A 22,306-nucleotide genomic window follows, 5' to 3' on the forward strand; every position below is an offset into this window, starting at 1 on the left:
GCCCTCCAATCACTCACTGAGGGGGAGAGTGGGCAGGATTAGAAAACAATGGAGTCAGGAATTACTGGAGAGTAGAGAAGTGACTGAGAAGGTCAGAGTCCAAGAAGCAGTGGGCAGGGCCACTGGGAGCATATGGAGAACTTCAAAGAGCTTTCACATTTGATGTGATCATGGACTCTCAGGTCGCATTGCCTTGTACTCACACCTACCTCCCACGCTAATTCATCTGACCCTTGGTGAGGAGGGCAGGGTGGGAATTTTATTATTATTATTATTATTACTTTGAGACAGAGTCTCGCTCTGTTACCCAGGCTGGAGTGCAGCGGCGTAATTTCAGCTCATTGCAACCTCCGCCTCCCAGGTTCAAGCGATTCTCCTGCCTCAGCCTCCCCAGTAGCTGGGATTATAGGTGCACGCCATCACACCCAGCTAGTTTCTGTATTTTTAATAGAGACAGGGTTTCACCATGTTGGCCAGGCTGGTCTTGAACACCTGACTTTGTGATTCACCCGCCTTAGCCTCCCAAAGTGCTGAGATTATAAGCATGAGTCGCCGTGCCCGGCCAGGGCGGGAATTACTATTCCCATTTTAGAGATGAGGATACTGAGGCTCAGAAGGGGAAGAGCATTGGGTTAGGAGGAGGAAACCTGGGTTCTAGCCCTCACTTGTCATTCTAACAGGTCTCAGCACTAGGCCTCTATCACCACACTCCCATTCTTACCACCCCACACTTTGAGAGGCAGAGGTGGGAGGATCACCTGAGGTGGAGAGTTCGAGACCAGCCTGACCAACATGGATAAACCCCGTCTCTACTAAAAATACAAAATTAGCTGGGTGTGGTGGTGCATGCCTGTAATCCCAGCTACTGGGGAGGCTGAAGCAGGAGAATCGCTTGAACCCAGGAGGCGGAGGTTGCAGTGAGTGGAGATCGCTCTATTGCACTCCAGCCTGGGCAACAAGAGCAAAACTCTGTCTCAAAAAAAAAAAAAAAAAAAAAGTATATCTCACTCCCAATCAAACAAATGAATTGAAACAATAAATTAAAACCATGAAAAAAATTGTAATACTCAATGTTGACGCTCATGCCACAAAAATCCATCCTCAGACACAGCTGCTGGGAATGTAAATTAGTGCTTCTGAACAAGGAATTTGGCAAAATATTTTACTAATGTAGAAATTTCACTTCTAGAGATGCAACTTAAGGGAAAAAATTATTGATATGTGTGAAGATTCAGATATTTACATATTCATTGTAGCCTTGTTTATAAAAGTAGAAAATTGGAAATACCTAATCTAACATAGGGATTGTATCGACAAAATCAAATAAGCATATAATGAAATATGAGGCAGTCACTTTAAAATGATACTGTAAAGGCCACGTGCAGTGTCTTATGACTGTAATCCCAGCACTTTGGAGGCCGGTGTGGGTGGATCACTTGAGTCCTGGTGTTCAAGACCAGTCTGGCCAACATGGAGAAACCCTGTCACTACCAAAAATACATAAAATTAACCAGGTTGTGGTGACACACACCCGTAGATCCAGCCACCTGGGAAGCTGAGGTAGGACGATCGCTTGAGCCTGGGAGGTCGAGGTTGCAGTGGGCAGAGATTGTACCACAGCACTCCAGCCTGGACAACAGAGCAAGGCCCTGTCTCAACTAATAAGAAGAAGAAGAATGCTGTAAAAGAAGGTTTAATGACATGAAAAAAATGATTCCCGTTTAAGTGACAATAATACACATCTGGTTCAAGATTTTAATGGTATATATATGTATTATGATGATAAACATAGTCATATGTTCATGCACAAATTCATAAAAGCACACATATGCCAAAATTAAAATTATATGTCAAATCTATGGGTCATTCTTAACTTTTCTTTATATGTTTTTCCACATTTTTAAGTGACTATGTATTACTTTTTTTTTTTTTTTTTTGAGACGGAGTTTCGCTCTTGTTACCCAGGCTGGAGTGAAATGGCGCGATCTCGGCTCACCGCAACCTCCGCCTCCTGGGCTCAAGCAATTCTCCTGCCTCAGCCTCCTGAGTAGCTGGGATTACAGGCACGCGCCGCCACGCCCAGCTAATGTTTTGTATTTTTAGTAGAGACGGGGTTTCACCATGTTGACCAGGATGGTCTCGATCTCTTGACCTCGTGACCCACCCGCCTCGGCCTCCCAAAGTGCTGGGATTAAAAGCGTGAGCCACCGCACCCGGCCGACTATATATTACTTTTATACTCACAGAACAGTAATTGTTTTAATGCATACCCTGCATCACATTAATTCTATGCCTTGGAATTTACCCTAAGTCACCCAAAACACAGAAAAAGCCTTATGAACAAAAATGTTCATCTTGTGCTATCAATAAAAGGGAAATAAGATGGCAACCTAAGTGTCCAATATGGAAATGATCACATAAAACAGATTACAGCCACACACTGACTATCACATACTATTTTAACCAGAAGAAAACTGTTTTTATCACCACGTAAAAAAGAGACGTGACTTGTTCCACGCAGCTTCAAAGACTCAGAACCAGAGGATGGAACTTAGAAGTTGACAGATTTTGATTTAATATAGAAGAATGTCCTGACCACAGAGGAAGTTGCCTTGTGAGGTAATGAGCTCCCTGTCGCTGGAATTATCCAAGTGAGACTGCTGCTCCTATCAGGCAGGCTGAGGAAGGCTCATCTGGCTTGGATGGAGTCTGGACTAGATAGTCTCTGAGGGGCATCTGACGGTTGTGGGTGCTGAGTGGGAGCCTCCTGAACAGAGAGATGGCCCAGGAAAGGCTTCTACCCAGCCTACCCTCAGCTTCTTTTCCTCCTGCTCCCACTTCCTCCAAATGTCTCCCAAAATAGAGTCCCTTTTTCCTCTCTGAATGTGCTTTAAGTGGCTAGAGACTGGCCTGCTTAAGTCCCCTCATGCCCTGGCTTCCAGAGCCCCTTCGCCTCACCCCAGAGCTCGAGGGAGTACAAATCCTGCAGCTCCCCTGTGAGGCCCAGCCCCATGGATGCACCGAGATCAGTGCCAATGACCTCACCGAATTTCACAACAGGCAGGAGGAAGACTGTGAAGAAACCGGCTTGGAGAGCCGCAGCCTGTTCAGCACTGGTTGACACCACGCTCCTGTCTGCTGTTGCGGCTTCTTCACTCTGGCCCAGGCCAGTCCCCTGGGCCAAGGGAGCTCGCTCTGTGAGCCCACAGCTGTAGGCTGGGCCTGGGCGAGGTGGGAGCTCTGATGTCAGCCCGGGAGCCAAGGTGGCTGCCTCCCTCACTGAGTGAGGGATCAGTAATTATTTCATTTACAACAAGCAGGAATAATCCAACTCAATAATCCAGGCAGACACATTCAAAGTAATTATTTATGTAATGCATCCTGCACCATCACCTTCCTAGGAAGGAGGAAAAGAAGCCGAGCCCCGAAAAAAAGGGGGGGACCCTCATTGTCTGCAGCCTATGTGTAGCAGCCCACCAGGATTAATTACACGCCAGCGCTAACATATTTATCACTTCGCCGCTGATTGGAAAACCATGGACTTTTAATAATTCATATCTGCGGCCCGGCACTCTGCGCCCTTGTGCGGAGACACAGAAACCCGCTTGTTTCCGTAAGGAAAGCCCAGTGGCGGTGCCAGGCAGGGCGCCCTCAGCCCCTCCCGCCACCCCAACCTGGAGACAGGCCCAAGCCTAGGCGGCCCCCACCTCCTCTCCACCAGCGGGATCTGCTCATGTCCTGCTGACGCTAAGACACAGCTGCTCGGGGGTGAAAGCTGGCGACTGGACAGTCCCAGTCACAGAAGCCCTCCCCAGCTTCATGCTCCTCCAAGGTGGCCTGGAAGCCAGGATTTGGGAGATTGGTCAGGCAGATGCCCACAATGCCCCGCACCTGCCCAGACAGCAGACTCAGGCAGATACCTGCCAGCCAGGACCCTGCCCCAACACGCAGGAGACCCTCAGCAGAGTGACCACCCAAGTGATCAGATTGGGGGTAAGGGGTCTCTACAGGCCTTCGGGAGCAGCCTCCAATCCCTGAAGGCTGCAACCTCCTGACACCAGCTCTGAGCTCCAGCCTCCTCCCCACCACCCTCCACCCTCCTGCAGCTCTCCCTCCACACCCCTGTGCCCCAAGTCTGGCTCTCCCTCTCTCCTGGTTCTCCATCTCACTCTCCCTGGCTCCACAGCCCCTTCCCTGCCCTGGCTGGCCTGTTGTCTCAAGGAGCGTTTCCCAGGAGGCTCTTCTCCCTTCTCCCCTCCTCCACCACTTTCCTGTCTCGCCCCCTTTCCTCCCCCTCCACTGTAGCCCTCCTTACCCCTCCCTGGCCAGTTCCCCAGTCATCCTCCTTTCCCCAGACTCCTCACATAATGCCCCCAAGGCTCATAGCTGGCCGCAGCCCGGTCCCCTCATTATAAATGCCATCCCCTCATTCCCTACCCCCCCACCACATACCAGGCTCCAGCTCCTTGCAGGAGCTCCCCACTAAATCTGAGACCCGCAGAGCTCAGTTGTCTCCTAGGAATTGGAATCCAAGAGCCTCTGTCACCCTACATCCCAACCTGACCCATAAGAATGATACATACCCTGACCCCTCCCCACACTGAGGAAGGTGAGTCCCTGGGGCTGACCTGAGCCTGACCCTGGACCCCCTCCATCTCTCCTTCTGCTGGCAAAATTCAAGGGAGGGTGGGCTGGCCTTTCTGTGCTAGCCTGCCTGGGGGACCCCTGCGCGACCCTAGGAAGCTGCCAGCCCAACGCTGCCCTCATCCAGGAGATGCAGTTTAAATGTAATCAATTTAAACAGCATCAGCCCTGACAGGGGACTCTGGAGGTGGGGGTGGGGGCACATGGAGGGCTATAATTAGCATTCTCAGCATCCATGATCCCCAAGTAAGGCTGCCAAGGATGAGGGATGGGGAAGCCAGTGCACCGCAGTGCAAGCAGCCAGGCTCACGCGGCAGACAGGCAGCTGCCAGCCCTGACCAGAGCCCAGCCTTCCTCCTCCCACCTCATCTACGCGATGCATGAAAACAGACTCACCGGCTTCTGAGGTGCGATCCCCACGCTGGAAAGCTCTAACTCTGTGAGCCCCAAGGTACCCCTCCCCGCAGCTCAGGCCAGCTGGGGTCCTCCTCCCCTGCCCCTGGGGCCCCCTTCTGCAGAGCAGGGCTCCGGATCTAATCTGATCTAATCAGTCATCTCTCCGGCTGGCAGGTCCCTGGCGCAGGGAGAGGATGCTGTTGTGGTTACTGCAGGATCCAGCATCTTTCCCAGGCAGAGGCAGCTGGGCATGCTCCATCGGCTCCCCTGGGGATTTCAGGGCCACGTGACTCTCCCTCCCCAAGCTGTCACTTAGGATCAGGAGTAAATAGTCCCCGAAAAGGTTTAACTCCATCTACACCAGCGACAAGCCGCTAACCATCCACGCAGTCTGGGAGAGGATGGGGTGGCTCAGCACAGCCTCCTGACCCTTCCACCACCGGGACAAGGCTGCCCCCCAAAGGGAAGCAGGGCCACCGTCTGGGCGAGCTGCATTTTTAGAGTCCCCCACCAGAGACTACAGGGAGCCGGAAACTGCCCAGGGGAATCATGCGTGGGGCCTCGCCCAACCAGCATGGTGGTCACCTTTCGGCTCTGTGGCTGTCCACTCCAGAGAGGGGCACGTCTCTAGGTGTCAGGAGGGCTTGGCTGGGGACCCAGGGCCTCCCCATCCCCCGCCCCCACCTCAGTGCAGAGAATTTAGAGAAATAACATTTGGAGAGGGTTGGCGCCCACCACGAGATGCCAGGATCTTCTCCCAGACCTCAGCCCAAACTGGTCCTGATCACCTCGAGCAAGGATGCCAGCCAAGCTGCAGGGTACCTGGGTTCTGCATTATTCAGGGTCAGAGGCAGAAGGAAGGGCCTCCAACAATAGAGTTGCAGCCCTGTTTCTGCTTAAACAAAGATTGCTTTCCGCCTTGGTTTCCCTCTATCCACAGATTCTGTGTGACAATGGGCAAGTGTCATAAAAACACGGATTTCATGAACAGGATCAGAAAGACGGAAAAAAAACAAAAGATTCTCACCTAAACCTCTAGGTAGGCTCACTGGTCTCCGTCCCACCTGCCCCTTAAACCTGGAAACTGGAGACTGGACCAGATGAGCTTCTGGGGTCACTTCTGAATACAGAACTATGTCAAGAAGCGGGGGCTAGAGAGAGGGTGTCTGCTAGGCCACACTCACATGATAATTGCTTTTTTTTGTTGTTTATTGTTAGAACAACTTGATTAGAAAATTAAGCCTCTCCACTCCGATACCAGTGGGTCTCTCTTAGTGTGATCTGAGTACATTTATCATTTTTACCACCTGAAGTCCTTACCTGTAAAGGAATGTGCCGTGGAAGCTACAGGAGCACAGACTTCCTGCCCAGGGCCTGGGAGGGGCCCGGCTGGGTGGTGCGGGGGCAGCGGCTCCGCTCCCTGCTGACACACACCACAGCATCGGGGGAAGGCAGGGACCTAGAGAGCTATGAAAAGGACCATCCCTCCCACCCCAGAGCAGGCCAGGCCGGAGCTAGGAATCTGGGGTTAGGGCGGCAGGCGCAGCTCGCCAGCCCCCTCGGGGAGGGGGATTCTTGGTCACCTCCCATTGTTCCCCTGCCCAGCTGAGATGCCAGGCCAGCCTCGTGTTGGCTACAGGAAAGCCACTCTGCTGAAAGGGCAGACAAATTGTGGATGAGGGCCCAGTGCCAGGCAGAACCGACCCAGCCCAACTCACCTGCCCTGGCGCTCCAGGACTTGGCAAGGCTTCCGGGTGCAGGCAGGGGGAGAGTCTACTTTCAGTCAGCCAAAATGAGGGGCTCTTGGGGTCTCTGACCCTGAGAAGCCAATGGAGGAAAGGAGAATTGGGGCACGAGATTACAGCATCCCAGAGGGAGGCCAGGGAGGGGACAGAGACCCCAGTTCCAGTCCCCATAATCCTCGGGCAGCTGGAAAAGGCAAGGCGACCAACAGATGGGCCTGCTGGGCGGGTTTCCTCTCTGGCAGACAGAGGGCAAGGGCCGCAGACAAGTCCCACAGATCCTTTGAGAAGCCTGAACCAGACGTGTGAATGTTTCTGGGGATCTGGGTGGCTCTGGGGGCACGAGAGGCCGACGGGAGGGTGGGTGTGAGGTGCCTGCCTTTGTCGGGGATCAAGGTGGAAGAGAGGTGCTAGCGTGAAGACCTTAGAGCGGCAGCAAGGCCAGGTGAGGTGCGGGGAGCAGAGAAAATCAGTTCCCTTTATTGCCAAATCTGAAGTCTTGCTCTGCAAGCCCAGAAGAAGGAAAAACGAGCCTCATTTAAACAACTCCAATGGGGAAGGCGCGGGGCGGCGTGAGGGAGGGAGGATTCCACAGAAAGCACCTCTGTGATCCTGTCTGTGCTCTACAATCTCTGGCCCCCATTGCTCAGAGGATCAAGTCCAAGCCTTCCAGGCCCCTATTCATGGTCTCCAAACACAAGGGTCCTCCCTACCCTTCCGGTGCCATCCCCGCTCCCTACCATACAGCCTGGTGGCCACCAACTGGACTGGCTCACTCCCTATTCAGTGCCACTGCATCCCCATGGGTCTCTCTCCCTTGCAGAGCATGCCAACGGGGGCGGGGGCGGGGGGAGCAGGCAGCAAAAGGAGATCTGTGGGAGAACTAGCTCACTGCAGCCTCCACCTCTACCTGGACTTTAGTGATCCTCCCTCCTCAGCCTCCCAAGTAGCTGGTACTACAGGTGCACACCGCTATATACAGCTAAATTTTTTATCTGCTATAGAGACAGAGTGTTGCTATGTTGACCAGACTGGTCTCCATCTCCCAGGTTCAAGCAATCCTCCTGCCTCGGCCTACTGAGTAGCTAGGACTACAGGTGTGAGCCACCATGCCTGGCTAATGATAAACTATCTTTGATGATCTGTGTAACTTGGAAGCCCAGCTCCATCCCTGAGTAACTCAGTGACTTTCAACAAGTTACTTGACTATTGAGCCTCTGTTTTCCCCACCTGCAAATGGGCTTCTTTGAAACCCAGCACCTTCACTGCCTTTTCTCTTCGGCCACCTCCTTCTTTACCGTTCTGGGATGTTACCTGCCTTTCTAAGGGCAGGGTTAGTCGGGTCACTATACCTGAACTGCTTTCCCAGGACTCCTGGACTCTGTCCAGTCTGCCTTCTGGAGACAACAGAACCGCTCTTGGTGGCTCCACCGCCCCTCCCAGGGCGCCTCCTCCTCCGGGGTCGGGTTGGGGTCTGTGCTGATGACTCCCAGAGACCCAGCACAGCCTTGGAGGACTCACTGGGGCCTCACCGCCCAGCCTGGAGCACCCGGGGCAGAGCCCTGGGTTCTGATCTCTGCCTCCCCGCAGCCCCTCAAGGAGCGCCGAGCAGCACGTGGGCGTGCCAGGGCTGTGGGTGGACTGCCTGCCTGCACGTTCTCGCACCTTCCAGGAGGAAGCGTTCAGAACAAGACAGACAGCTGGGTGGGGTTCCCTCGGTGGAGGAGCGGGTTATCAGGGGCGTGGCTCTCAAAAGCGTCCTGCCACGTCTCCCTCCCTGCCAACCTTGGAGAAGGGGAGAGGCGCCCCTGGGGACAGAACTGGCAAGTTTCACCGCTGGCGGCTTCCACGGGAACGGGGGAAGGAGACATGGGGGCGGGGAAGACTTCCTGTTGGGCCGGAATGGGCGTTACATAGCTAGATCTTTAGGCATCAGAAAGACAACTACCAGACCCACTATGGCTGGGATGTGGCAGGGGATGGGAAAGGGGCCCTGTCACCTCCGAGAAGGCGCCATCAGCCTGACTCTGCGAGCAAACCCCTGAAAGGCCTCGTGGGGCCATCCGTGTGCTCTGGAGCCCTCTTGTGGATTTATACGGGAAGTGCACGCAGGCTGGAGATGCGTTTCTCCCATGTTTTACCCTTCACTTGCTCCCTCCTCCTCCCACCACTCTTCCCAGTAAATGACACCTTCAGAACCTCAGGCGCACTTGAGCAACACGTCTGTTGTGGATACCATGAGGGTCACTTCCTAAATACCCTGAAAGAAAGAGCTTGTTGACACGAAATTAACATACTTGTCTGCTCCTGGGCAGATGTCAATATTTGCTCATTGAAATTTCCCTCATCCACACTAAAAAAAACAGAATAGCTCCCCAAGTTGTCTGGATTTAATTATTACTTGGAATCCATTCCTGGAATCGTTTGGGTTTCTAACTCACCCACCAACCAAATGTCATAAGATTTTGTGGGAACTGGGAACACAGGAACGAACAGTGAGCCAGCCGTTCATTCATTCACTCACTCATTCAGTAGGAACTCACTGAGCACCTCCTTTGTCCAAGCAAGGTGCCGAGGATGCTGGGAGGCAGCCTGTGAAATCTGGCACACGTGAGGCCGCCTCCCTGCTTGTTTTCTACTAATACAAGCCTTGTGACATGGAATAATAAGTCCCAGTTTTCCCATTATTTGCTAAAACGGGGTTGACAGGACCTCCTCATAAAGGCGTGGTGAGGAGTCAATGTTAAAGCACTTAGCTCCTAGAGGGGCGGCTGCTGCTGAGATATACAGAAAGGCCATCGGGTCTGGAACTGTATGTGAACACAGAATACATGGCTGGTCGATAGCTAAACAATACTGCCTACGTCTCTGGACTTTACAGCCTCCTCGTGTTGCGCCTGCCCTTGGTGAGTTTTCAGTCTCGACTACTGGTTCTCAAAGTATGGGCCCCAGAGCAGCCGCGGCAGCACAACCCGAGAATGTGTTGGAAATGCACATTCAAGACCCTCTGAATCAGACACGCCAGGGGTAGGGCCCAGCCATCTGTGCTCCAACAAACCCGCCGGTGATTGTGATACATGCTCCCATTGGAGAGTTACTGATCTAGTGGAAAATGACACAACTATAGGCGATTAACTACAAGACACAGACAGAGCCCTGCAGAGGTGATGTCATGGGCAAGGCTTGAAGAACAAGTGTCCTCAGGTGGGCACGAGCCATGTAAGGAGAAATTGGCACCTGCAAAGGCCTGGATGCATGGAAGGAGGCGAATGTTGAGGGAACCACAAGCAATTTGGTATGGCTAGAGGAGAAGGCTAAAGAGCCAGCTGGGGACTGTGGGAGGTAAGGCTGGGAAGGGGGCCAGGAGTGAGACTATGACGCCCTTTACGTGCCCAGATAAGGAATTCAGATGTTATCCTGTAAGAGACGGGAAACACGCAGAGTTTTTAATATGACCAAATCTGAATTCTAGAAAAAAGCACTCTTGCAGCATTATGGCCTGGAGGCAGGAAGATCAGTTGGGAAGCTTCTACAATAATGCAAGTAAGGGTCCATGGCCATGGGGATGATGAGAAGCAGGTGGGTTGAGAGATATTTGGGAGGAGAATTAACAGGACCCACGGGGAGGCGTGAGAGAAGAAACGGCGAGGGTATCTCTGAGGGCTCTGCATTGTAGTATTTCTAGAAAAGATGAAACCAAGAAGCGATGACTCCGAGTCTAGACACATTGAATTGGGGGAGCTCAGAAGAAAGCTCTGGGCTGACAGCTGAAGCAGAAATCAATTATGCCTCTGTTGTTTATCCCCCAGTGTTTTTTATACGTGCATTCATTTCAGGAAATACTGGGTTCCTATCATGCCGGAAAGGCTCTAGGAGGGAGTGGAAAACACAGTAGCCAGAATCTGCTCCCAGGGCTTATGCAGCAGCCGGGGACCAGCAATACATAAGCAAACACATACATAAACAAACAGAAAAGTAAGATAAGAGCGTGGAGGGGTGGGGGAACTGGGTGGAGCAGTTAGGCACAGCCTCTCTGAGGAGGTGACACTTGGGCTAATCAAGAAGCCGGAACCAGGTGTGTGGAAATAGGAGGAGAGTGCTCCCAACCAGGGGGAACAGCGGGTGCCAAGGCTCTGAGGTGGGGATGGGTTTGGCATGATGGAGGGAAGGAAAGATGGCAGCGCAGCTGGCTGGTCGAGGGACATGAGGTCAGAGAGGTGGACAGGTACGTTTCTAGGGACTGGTGAGATGCCATAATACACATGAAGGTGTTTAATGAACAATCTCAAGAGCCATGTACAAAGAGGAATATGAAGGTGATATCTGCAAGAGAGAAAAAAGAAGAAACAATTCACAATTCTTAACTGAAGCAAGAAGCATTTGGGTCCAAACTTAGGAAAAGCTCAGTCTATAACAGCCATGTGACATTAGAACAATTTCCAGAACAGATACTTTGAAAGGAGGAAAAGAAGGAGGAGGAGGAGAAAAAAAAAGAAGAAAAGAAAGAAAAGAAAACTTTGTTTTTGCTTTAAGAATATGGTTAATAGGGCCAGGTGTGGTGGCTCACACCTATAATCCCAACCCTTTGGGAGGCCAAGGCAGGTGGATCCCTGAAGGCCAGGAGTTTGAGACCAGCCTGGCCAACGCTGCAAAACCCCACCTCGACTAAAACTACAAAAATTAGCCAGGTGTGGTGGGCACCTCTAGTCCCAGCTACTCAGGAGGCTGATGCCCAAGAATCACTTGAACCCAGGAGGTGGGAACTGCAGTGAACTGAGATCACACCACTACACTCCAACCTGGGTGACAGATCGAGACCTGGTCTAAGAAAAGAAAAGAAAAAGAATAGGTTAGCAGATAATCTGACGTAGGTGGTAGACAGTGACAGATTAAGTGCTGGCAGATCTTGGCGGTGGGGGGATGGAAAGGTAACCCCTCCTGGTTTAGATGGATGAGGATTTCAAAGCAGAGAGGGAGGGAATGGGGATGAGACAAGGGTCCTCCCTCCCCTGGCTAGACGGGCTCCCTCTGGTGGTGCCATTGCCCCAGCTGGCTGGGCAGAGGTGCTTCACCATCCCTGCAAGAATCTGAGGCCAGACCATAGGGTGAGGCCCACAGGCCTGGGCACGCTGAGCCTCACCCATGGAAATGAAACCAGCTCCCAGCCTGGCTGGGAGATGGAGAGACCCAGGCCAAGGCAAAGAGGAATCAGTTTCACTGGGTAGCTCATGGACCGCTCCAGCCTAAAGAGCTGTGTCTGCTTCCAAGGTTAAGTCCAGGGCCACTTCCTAAGGCACACCTTTAGCCACGGCAGGAAATAAGGGCTCCCTAGCCCAGAGAGGGGCCTAACCAACCCCTAGGAGTAAAACAGAGCATCCCCACCCACAAAAACCACCCCAGTATTGCAGATGCCCCCAACCACTAGAGCAAGAGTGACCAGAGCTGGCCTTGCCACCCCCAGTCTGATGTCCTCCTTCGTACACCCCACGGACACCTTCCCTTCCCACTGCCTCTGCATCGGCTCCATCTCCTGCCTCCGAACCTCCGCCTGTGTGTCTGGAACAGCCTCTTTCCTCTACTTTGTTGAGCCATCTCCTTCCCACCGGTACAGCCCAGCCCAACACTCCCCCCACCCCCTGCCCAGGACTGACGTTGGTTACTGCCCAGACACACAGATACGTATGTTCTCATCTCTATCTCAGCTCTCAGAAGAGAGCTGGAACCTCCTAGCCAATCACAGACCCAGCAGTGCCTTCAGTGAAAAACCAGACGCTCTAACCATCTCTCCTCCTGATAAGGGCAAAAGCAGAACCAGCGGTGACATCAGAAAGGGAGCTGCATCTTACTCACTTGATGAAATACACAGCTCCTTCCCGGGTGGAATCCACTTCCCAGCCCTTGGGCAAACCTGTGAGGAAGCAAAATCACCAGAAATGAGATACCCTGGGATCAGCCTCTCTTCCTCTCTTCCCACAAACCCAACCTGCGCTTAGGAGGGATGGGAGCCTGGATAGTCAGGAAAATCCAAAGATACACCAGCCAAGTTCAAACCAACCATTGCATCCTTTTTTGTCCATTATTTCTAGCACTGAAATTTCCAGTAAGTAATGAGAGACATGGGAGTGGATGGGATGTCCTCTGTAAAGGAGCAGTGAAGTGACCAAATGAATCGTTGTCTGGCAGGAGGCACTCATTCATTCAGCAAATCTTTACTGAGCATCTACTGTGCGCCAGGCCCTGTGCCAGCCCCTGGATACCACAGTGAACACACAGATGGTTCCCCTGGAACTGTCCTCAGGAACATCCAACCAGAAGGGCAGGTCGCTTGCCCCAGAAACTCATCACAGATCGTTAACACCCAAGATCTGAGTAAGCCTCAAGTCTCCAAATCCCAGGCCAGTGTTATGACCAACAGGCTCTGCTGCTTCTGGACAGGACCCCATGGACCTGTGAAATCAGCCCTAGGAAAAAGAAGAGATTTGCCGTTTTTAAAATCTCTAAGTGTCTCTGAAAAAAAAATGATCCGTGGAAGTGCTCAGAGGAGAATCACAGAATCTCAGTGTGAACAAGGAGGCTGACAGAGGCCAGGAGGCACCCAGGCAGTCCCCACCGGTGGGCATAGCACCTCCATCTCCAAAGATCACTCGTAGGCACCATTGCATCCCACTTGCGCTCCCAAAACAGCCACCCTGGGCAGTGTCCCACCTCCCCAGCAAATAGGATTCCTTCACCCCATGGCCGAGGAGGAGGAGGAGCCTCTGGAGACACCCAAGGGAGTCCACTGTCAGAGGCAATGACAGTTGGGGAGCCAGCTGAGATCACTCCTTTGGGAAATGTAAGCCCCTGACATTGGAAAATAGGTGGGGATTCCCTTGATGGACAGTGACTGCCACCTTTCTGGTTGGTCCACACACCTGCCTGGTGTATGAAGTCTTACAAAGCATAGCTATTCACTGCTGGTCTGACTGGGCCCTGCTGTGTTAGCAGCTGGGGAGCAGCACCTGGGTTCTGCAGAGTGGCAGGTCCAGTTTCTAATCATTCATTTTGTGCACTCATATTTATCAACAGTCTATATTTCCACAGTTGCTGCTGATGGTGATGCTGCTGTCTCAGCAAAACAGGGCAGCCAGCAAGCCCAGCTCCTGCCAGGACTTGGCCCACCTATCACACCAACTACCACTTAGTGAGTGCTTCCTTCCTCTAAGCTACGCTCTTTACCTCTGCTAGTGCATTTAATCTGCATAGCAACATTAGACAATAGGTGTCCTTCGAAACATTCTCACAGATGAGGAAACGGAGGCCCAGACAGGTTCATCAACTGGCTCCAGGTCACACAGGAAGTGTCTGGGCCGGGACGTGAGTGGTGCTGTGCTGCCTCCAAAGCCCACACTCTTCCCTCTGTGCCGCTGCATAAATGCTACTTGTTCCCCTCTGTCTCTGTGGGAGGATGCTGCCATTCAGGAGGGCGTGGGTTGGCATCCTCCCCAAGTAGAGGGATCCCCATTGGGTCAGAATCATAAATAACTCTGCCACTGTGATGTGCCTGGGAAAGAGGCCAGTGTGGATTGTGGCTCCTGCCTTTTTCTAGCAACTTCCCTCCACACTGCCCTCTCTGCCTGGGCAACACCAAGAGTGCTTATATTCCCATCCAGGCGGAGTGCCCGCTGAGGCAGCTGCCCTCCCGGCAAGCTCTGGGGGCATCTTAACCCCTCCCCAGCCTCAGACAACCAGTTGGCTGCAGCCAAAAGTGAAAGCATTGGCCCACAGGACTGAATTCATCTTCCACTCCTACCTAGGATGGTAACGAGGGGGATGGCCGCAACCTGTAAACAGCTGAAACACTGAAGCTGACACCACTGCCAACCTGGTAGAAGAAAACAGCGCTTGCCTTAGAGTCAGGAGACCGCGCAAGTTGGAAATACACTGGTGACAACGACAGCAGCAGCTACCTCCGTCTTGGGAGCCAGCTCTGTGGTGTAATCCTTGCTACTACTTTTTCGAGGTTCATGATCCTCTCCCCATCATAAAGATGAAGAAGCTAAGTCCAGAAAGGAGCAAACCCCTTGCGCAAGACCACGCTGATAGAAACAGAGCCAAGACTGAGCTCAGATCTCTCTGCCTCCAAAATGTATGCCTTTAACCATGACACCACTTTGCTTATTAGCCAAGCGGCCTTGAGCCAGGTACTTCCTCTCTGCTCTTCAATTTTTCTGCCATAAAATGAAGAGTTGAACTCGATGATCCCTGAAGTCTCTTCCAGCTTTAAAAATGCAACGATCCCAACTCAGAAGCTAAAAAGAAAAGGACCCTGAACAACTCACAGGCTTCATCCTGTGTCCAGCAGTGCCAGCTGTGCCCATGAGTGATGGAGGCCCTGGAAGCAGGCACCTGGTGTCCGGTCCATTGAAGGGCTGGAAGGGAGAGGAGTGGCGGATCTCCCCACACTGTGACTCACACCCCCTCTTACTGGCCTGTGGTGGTGTCATGAGGATGGTGAACAGCTGTCCACTTAAAACACCCAGGCCTTGTGACTGGGTGTCTCCACCTCAGCAACTGAAACTGAAGTCTTTTTCTTCGGTTGCTCCTTTATTGCTGACCTTTCCCACTAGCCCTGAGGGCTAGCAGTGATGTTTTCTCCATAATCAGCAATTAATGTCAGCCTTGTCTCCTGTCATGTCTCTCCCAGTGGGAAGGTGCTCCCACTAGCTACATGGGTCCCTTTACATTTAAATTAATTAGGATTAAAACTCCAGCTGGGTGCAGTGGCTCACACCTGTAATCCCAGCACTTTGGGAAGCCAAGGTGGGTGGATCACCTAAGGTCAGGAATTTGAGACCAGCCTGGCCAACACGGCAAAACCCCAACTCTACTAAAAATAAAAAAATTAGCTGGGCATGGTGGTGCACACCTGTAATCCCAGCTATTTGGTAAGCTGAGGCACGAGAATCTCTTGGACGCGGGAGGCAGAGGTTGCAGTGAGCTGAGATCATGCCACTGCACTCCAGCCTATGCGACAGAGTGAGACTCTGTCTCAAAAAAAAAAAAAAAAAAATCCAAGTCCTCAGTGATGCTTGTAACATTTCAGTTCATTGCCACATGTGGCTCATGGAAACTGTATTGGGCAGAGCAGATAGAGAACGCTTCTGTCATGACATAAAGTTATAGAGTGCAGCACTGGGGGCTGGCTTCTGCCAGTTCAAGAGCCCTTGAGACAGGGGATTTTCTGAGGGGCAGAGGGATGAAAGAGGAGTAAAATCTCTGTCCTCAAAGTTCTGTCCCAGACACTAATTGTGGAGGTGGAAGCTTGGAGAGCCCCTGGTGGGAGCTCCGACCAGCCTGCAATCTCCCCCAGATGGCAGTCCAAATGCTAAGCTGAGTCCATCCATGGAGAAAGGGAAAAGTCAGAAGCAAAGTTGGGGCACAGGATTCCGGCTGCCACCTCAAGCTACGGCATCCTCCTCAATTGCCAAGGCAGGGACAGACCGGCTCCTTACCTGGGCAGGAGGGATGTCCACTCTGGATGGGTGACTTTGTTCCAGGGTGCACCCAGCTGGTTGACTTTTCCTCATCACTACAGAAAGATCAATAAGAAAGTGTCAGATACAAGGAGACTTTTCAGGGTGGGACACTCATCTCCAAACTGACATTCACACTGACTATCCAATCCCAGTCACACGAGATGAGCGTGTCCACAAAGCCGTTCATTCGTTCACATTCACAGGGTATTATTTACTGAGTACACTCTGAGGATCCCAAGATGAATAATACCTAATCCCTAACCTCAAAGAATCTACAACCCACTGGGAAACAGATGCAGAAAAAGATACCTGCAATACAATATGATACTAGAATCCCTATTGCAGCTATGCGTAGAAAGTGTGATACCATCACAAAGAAAGGAGTGCTACCTGGCATGAGGTTAAGGAAGGGGAAGCATGAAGGCTTCACTGCAGAGGCAACATTAAAGATGATTGCTAAAGTCAGGTGGAAGAACAAGGAAGGTCCTTAACTGACAGCTTCTCTAATGGATAAGAAAAGGAAGAGGCTGCATGAATCCATGGTCCCTGTGTGTCAACAATGCTATTTATTTTTCATTCATGACATTCTCTTACACTAGGACTTTTACAGATTATGAATCTGAGGTTCAGAGAAGTTAAGAAATTTGCCCAAAGTCAAAACCAATAAGTGATGAAGACGGGACTTGGACCTAGAACTGTCCCCGACAAAACTCCGATGCACACAGCAAGGTGGACTCCCCAGCAACACAGACCCTCTGAGCTCTAGATTTGATGGCAGGTGAAGCCATCATTTTTCAATCCCCACCGGCAAAGTGACACAGGCTTTTCCAGAGCCAGGTGTGGCCCAACAGGAAGCACCTGACTGTCTTGGCTACCTCGGTATGTGGAGGAAGGGACTCTCAGATCACCTGGGTCACCCAGGCTTTAGGATGGGGTCTTGGAGCCCAGGACAAGACTCTGCTCAATGTCTTTAAGGTATAAAGGAAGTAGAAAAAACTCCACTAAGAAACACTCCACTAAAAAATAAAAATTAAATAAAAGACTCCACTAAATTTTTATTAAAGTGAGATATTGAATAAACTCCCTATACAGTTTACAATGTAGTAGCTTTGACTTATCTATATACTTGTGAATCTGACACCAAAATCAAGATAACGAATTCCTAAACTTTCTCTGTGACCCTTTGCAATTCCTCCTTCCCAACCCCACCCCCAGCTCTTTCTATCCTCACCCCTCTCCCCCACAACAACTGATTTCTTTTCTGTTACTATAGATTAGTTGCATTTTCTAGAGTTTCCTATAAATAGAATCATACAAACTAGACTGCCTGAATTTTTTTTTTTTTTTTAGAGTCTCACTTTGCCACCCAGGCTGGAGTGCAGTGACACAGTCATGTCATAGCTCATTTGCCCCCTCAAACTTCTGGGCTCAAGCATTCCTCCCTCCTGGGTAGCTAGGACTGTAGACAAACACCACCATGTCTGTCTTTTTTTTTTTTTAATATGGTGTCTCGCTCTGTCACCCAAGCTGGAGTGGTGCGATCTTGGCTCACAGCAACCTGTCTCCCGGGTTCAAGCAATCCTCCCACCTCAGCCTCCTGGGTAGCTAGAATTACAGGCATGCACCATGACACCTGGCTAATTTCTCTTATATTTTTAGTAGAGACGGGGTTTCACCATGTTGCCCAGGCTAGTCTCGAACTTCTGACCTCAAGTGATCCACCTGCCTCAGCCTCCCAAAGTGCTAGGATTACAGGTGTGAACCACCTCACCTGGCCTCTGGCTACTTTTTTGTAGAGACAAGGTTTTGCTATGTTGCCCAGGTTGGTTGCAAACTCCTGATCTCAAGTGATCCTCCTGCCTCGGCCTCCCAAAGCACTGGGATTACACCGTAAACCACAGCACCCTGACTTCCATGCTTTTTTCCGTCTGTGCCATGTGGCCATCCTTCATTCCGTTTGATTGCTGAATAGTATTCCATTGTAGGAAACACCACAGTGTGGTCATCCATTCACCTGTTGCCGAACTTACGGGTTGTTTTCAGTTCGGGGCCATTACCCATAAAGCTACTATGAACATTTGTGTACTAGTGTTGGTATGAACATAGGCTTCTTTTTCTATTGACTCTACTGATCCTCCCTAAGGTTGGACACCTGCTACAGGAAGAGATCACCCAGCTAACCTACTCCTCTGATAAGCAGAGAAAAAAACAAAGTCACTGCTCTAGTGGCCTCTGAGCTTTGGCACCATTGAAGAAGACTCTAAATACTGGGTCTCTGGTCTTGGCTTTGGTCCTGGGAGGCAGTGGAAGAGGAAGCCAATAAAAAGGAAGGGTGGGACACATGCCAGGGAAAGGAAATGGCTGAGAAATCGAAACTAGTGGGGAAAGGCAGGGCCCACTGAGAACCATGCCAGCAACCCAACCATGGCTGGTCTTCCCTGGACACCATGAACCACGCTGTCCAAATCTTCACTCTGCCAACACTGACTGTCCCCCCAACTATGAGATGCTGAAGGAGGAACACGAGGTGGATGTGCTGGGGGTGCCCCACAACCCTGCTCCCCCATCATCCACCGTGATCCACATCTGGAGCGAGACCTCCATGTTCAACACCCTCTTCATGAACTCCTGCTGCCTGGGCTTCATAGCGTTCACCTACTCCGTGAAGTCTAGAGTCAGGAAGATGGTTGGTGACCTGACCGGGGCCCAGACTGATGCCTCCACCGGCAAGTGCCTGAACATCTGGGCCCTGATTCTGGGCATCGTTATGACCATTCTGCTTATCATCATCCCAGTACTGATCTTGCAAGCCTATCAATAGATCGAGAGGAATCATCCAGGCCAGGGGCCCTGCCTGTGACCTGTTTCCCACGTACCCCACCTTCCATTCCTCTCCCCGCCCCCGAGCCGAGTCCTGGATCAGCCCTTTATCCTCACACACTTTTCTACAATGGCGTTCAATAAAGCGCACTTGTTCCTGGAAAGAAAAATGGAAGGATCTGGGGAGAAAGTCAGCCAGTGCCTTCGCCTCCTTTACTTCTCTCCTGAGACTTTCCAGCCCCTGACTCTACCCTCCGCACACACTGTCGGCCCCCTCAGACTTCTCATCTCTCTCCACCGCATGGGATATCACGGACAACACCATCCCACCCCTGACATCCCACCACAACCCTCGACTTCCTCTTCCCCTTGTCCTTGCACCATCTTGCTCCCCTTGTTTGCCCCCCACCTGGGACAATGCAGTCACAGGCTGTCTCTACTCCAGCACTGAGCTGATGGGGAAACTGCCTGGGAGAACTGGGGTCACTGCAAATCCAGCCTTCAGCTTAGCTGAGCCCTGAGCACCACCTAGAATCTTCTTCAAGGTCCCCAGTCAGTTGCCCCCTGCAGAGAGCTCCAAGGTTTTCCTGCTAACCTCAAGATCCAGGCCTGCCTCTGCGACCCAGCCCCTCTCCCGCACAGAGGATCTCATCTCTTAATTGAAGAAAAAATAGAAATGATTAAGTGGGAGCTTTCCCAACGCACCCAATCACCTCGCCCCCAAAATGTACCTAGATTCTCACCCATCCTTTAATACTCGTGTTCCACCAGAGAAGAGGCAGCCTTCTCTCCCCTTTAAGGCTAATCTCTCTGCCTGGGTTATTCCGCCTCCGTCTTTTATCGAACCTCCATCTATTGAGCATCCCAGCCTTGCGTCTTTACCTCCTTTCCTTTTACGTGGCCCATCCCTTTTCCCTCCTCCCCTGTCCATGTCTTCTGTAGTCTCAGCACTCTGCCTGCCTCTCAATGCCATGGCACCTGGCAGCTTCCTGTCACCCACTCCTCACTCCTGACCGAACACTGGACACCAGTCCCTCCTAGCTTTCCCTACTTCCTGGCCTTTCATTCGCCAGTCCACTGCAATCTGGTTTCTGTCCTCGGCCCTCTCCTGAAACCACTTTCCTAGACGTCCTTAAAGGCCTCCCTCACTCCTGAATCCAGTAGACATTCTTAGCCTTTGGCCTTTCTGCTGTACCCAGTACTGCTGATTTCCTTCCTTCTGTTCTTCTTAGCATCCCTCTTCCTTGCCTTGGGGCGGCATTCCTCCTCTGGTCCTGGTGCCACTCACCTCTGCCACCCCTCGGTCTTACTTTCCACCCTGGCCGCTCTTCTGCCTGGAGGTCCTCCTGTCTTTTCCCTTACACTCTTCTGGGTGGTTCTACCCCCACAGGGTGACTCCTTCCAGCCCAGGCCTGTCTCTTCAAACTTCATCCTGTATATCCAGATGTCTGTTAGCACGCCCTGAATGTCCCCCGGGGACCTCAACTTCAGTGTTTCCGCATTAAACCTCTGCTCCCCTAAAATGTGCTCCTCTTACCACGCTCCTGATCTCTGTCCAACTCAAGCTAGAAATTCTAAGCTTTAGCTTTGATTCTTCCCTTCGTCTCCCCTCCCTGGAATTTAAGCATTCGATCAACACTCCTGATTTGATTGCTGAAGATTTCTCCCATCTCTCCCTCCCCTTCACTTCTCACCGTTTTAATTCGGGCCCCATCGGCTGTCTCCGGGACTTTTGCAATTGTTTCCTAACTGCTTTCCATACCTCAAGTTTCTCCTCCTGCCTCTCGCTCGGCCCTCAAATCATTGCCCGTGCAGCTGCCAGCGAGATGGCTCTAAACGCAGATCTGAGGATGGCAGGCCCGGGTTTGAAATCTCCTTTGGCTTCCCATCGCCTACAGGATGGAGTCCAGACCCCTAAGCCTAGCACATAAGGGCTCTCTCAAGCTGCCTCTTCCTACTTTTTCTGCCTGGTCCTCTACAGTATCCCAGGAGCTCCACTCCATCTCCACCGAACCTCTCCGAGTGCTCTAGGTTACCTGTGCCCCAGCACTTATTGGTGTCTTTCTTTCCCCAGGCCTCTATTTCCAAGGCTTCTTTCACTCTTGTCTCTCCTCCAGAATCAACTCAAATGCTTCCTCCTCCAGGAAGCCCTCGCTGAACTCCCTGGAGACCATTAGTTCTTTCCTTCTTAGAGCATCATGAAAATGCCTCAAGATTAAGAATAAATACCATATTATTTCCTAAGTATTGATTTATGTTTTCTCCCTGTTACCTTAAAGGGTGTTTTTTATCTCCAGTGCCAAGCACTGCAGCAAATAGTGGATGCCCAATAGATGTTTGTAGAATGAAAGATGAAAAGAAGCTGGACGGTAAGTAAGAGATTGGGAAGAAACAAGAGAATGAACCACTTCCTCAGTATACCTGAGGGGCTCGTGGCAATTCACATTCGAAGGCCCTCCCCCAGATCCTCTGAATAGGAATCTCCTGAGGTAGGGCTCAGGAATCCACCTTTTAAATAAGTTTCTTGTGTGAGTCTTGTAAACTCTAAAGTCTCAAGCCACTGCAGTTTTAATATTGCAGAAATTCTGTTATTTAAGAATCTGACTTAGGGTCAAGAACTTTAGTGGAGTTAATTTCTAAGTTAATATAATTACAACATCAATTATGATCATGGCGGTGATAATTACAGAAGAAAGACCTAAAGCAAATGTGAAAACTTAGAAACACCAAGGAGACACCACTGCCTCTCTGAGCCCCTGCAAAGGCAGTCTGGTACACAGGGAAGCAGTGCACTAAGTCAGCAGCTGCTGGGCTGAGTCTGAGCTCTGATTAACAAGCGCTCGTGTCTTAGACCGGTACTTTCAATCTCCCTGGACCTCGGTTCCCCATCTGACAAATGAAGGGGTTGCGTCTAAGATTCCTTCCAGCTCTGATGTTTTGTGAGTGGCTATCTTGAGGAAGGAAAAGCTCGTCAAGTGTGGGTAACAGTCCAAGACGCTGTGCTTCTGGACTTGCTATATTTCTGGGAGATGTCTATCCTGGCAAAAGATGACTACAGCAGAAGCGAGCCAAGAAAGCCAGCAGGGCCACTTTGTTATAATGAGATTATGCCAGAGCCATTTTGGTTTATGGAATTAATATAACAGTGCTAATATACGACTGAGAGTAGCAAAGGCGCTCTCTCTC

At 51.3% G+C, this 22,306-nt stretch overlaps 1 protein-coding gene across 20 annotated transcripts in view; it reads right to left on the reverse strand.

Annotated features, from left to right (window-relative positions):
• The window catches only part of PLEKHA6 (pleckstrin homology domain containing A6), a 166,211-nt gene that overhangs the window by 142,573 nt on the left and 1,332 nt on the right, over nucleotides 1-22,306 (reverse strand). For 16 of the 20 annotated variants that reach the window (XR_004272149.1, XM_032288861.1, XM_032288854.1 and 13 more), the window contains exons 2-3: nucleotides 16,277-16,353; nucleotides 12,633-12,690 (exon numbers count right to left, since the gene is read on the reverse strand). Coding sequence is in view for 15 of the 20 variants with exons in the window: in XM_032288861.1 (XP_032144752.1) it covers nucleotides 12,633-12,690; nucleotides 16,277-16,353 (135 nt within the window). In the remaining 5 variants the exon portion in view is untranslated. Of the gene's footprint in view, nucleotides 1-5,040; nucleotides 5,699-12,632; nucleotides 12,691-16,276; nucleotides 16,354-22,306 lie in introns of those variants that run through there. The other 4 variants (XM_032288868.1, XM_032288874.1, XM_032288880.1 and 1 more) reach the window with 3 other exon arrangements.

The sequence above is a fragment of the Sapajus apella genome, unplaced genomic scaffold (genome assembly GCF_009761245.1).
Source record: "Sapajus apella isolate SASKATOON/1434 unplaced genomic scaffold, GSC_monkey_1.0 scaffold22, whole genome shotgun sequence".
Classification (NCBI taxonomy): Eukaryota; Metazoa; Chordata; class Mammalia; order Primates; family Cebidae; genus Sapajus; species Sapajus apella.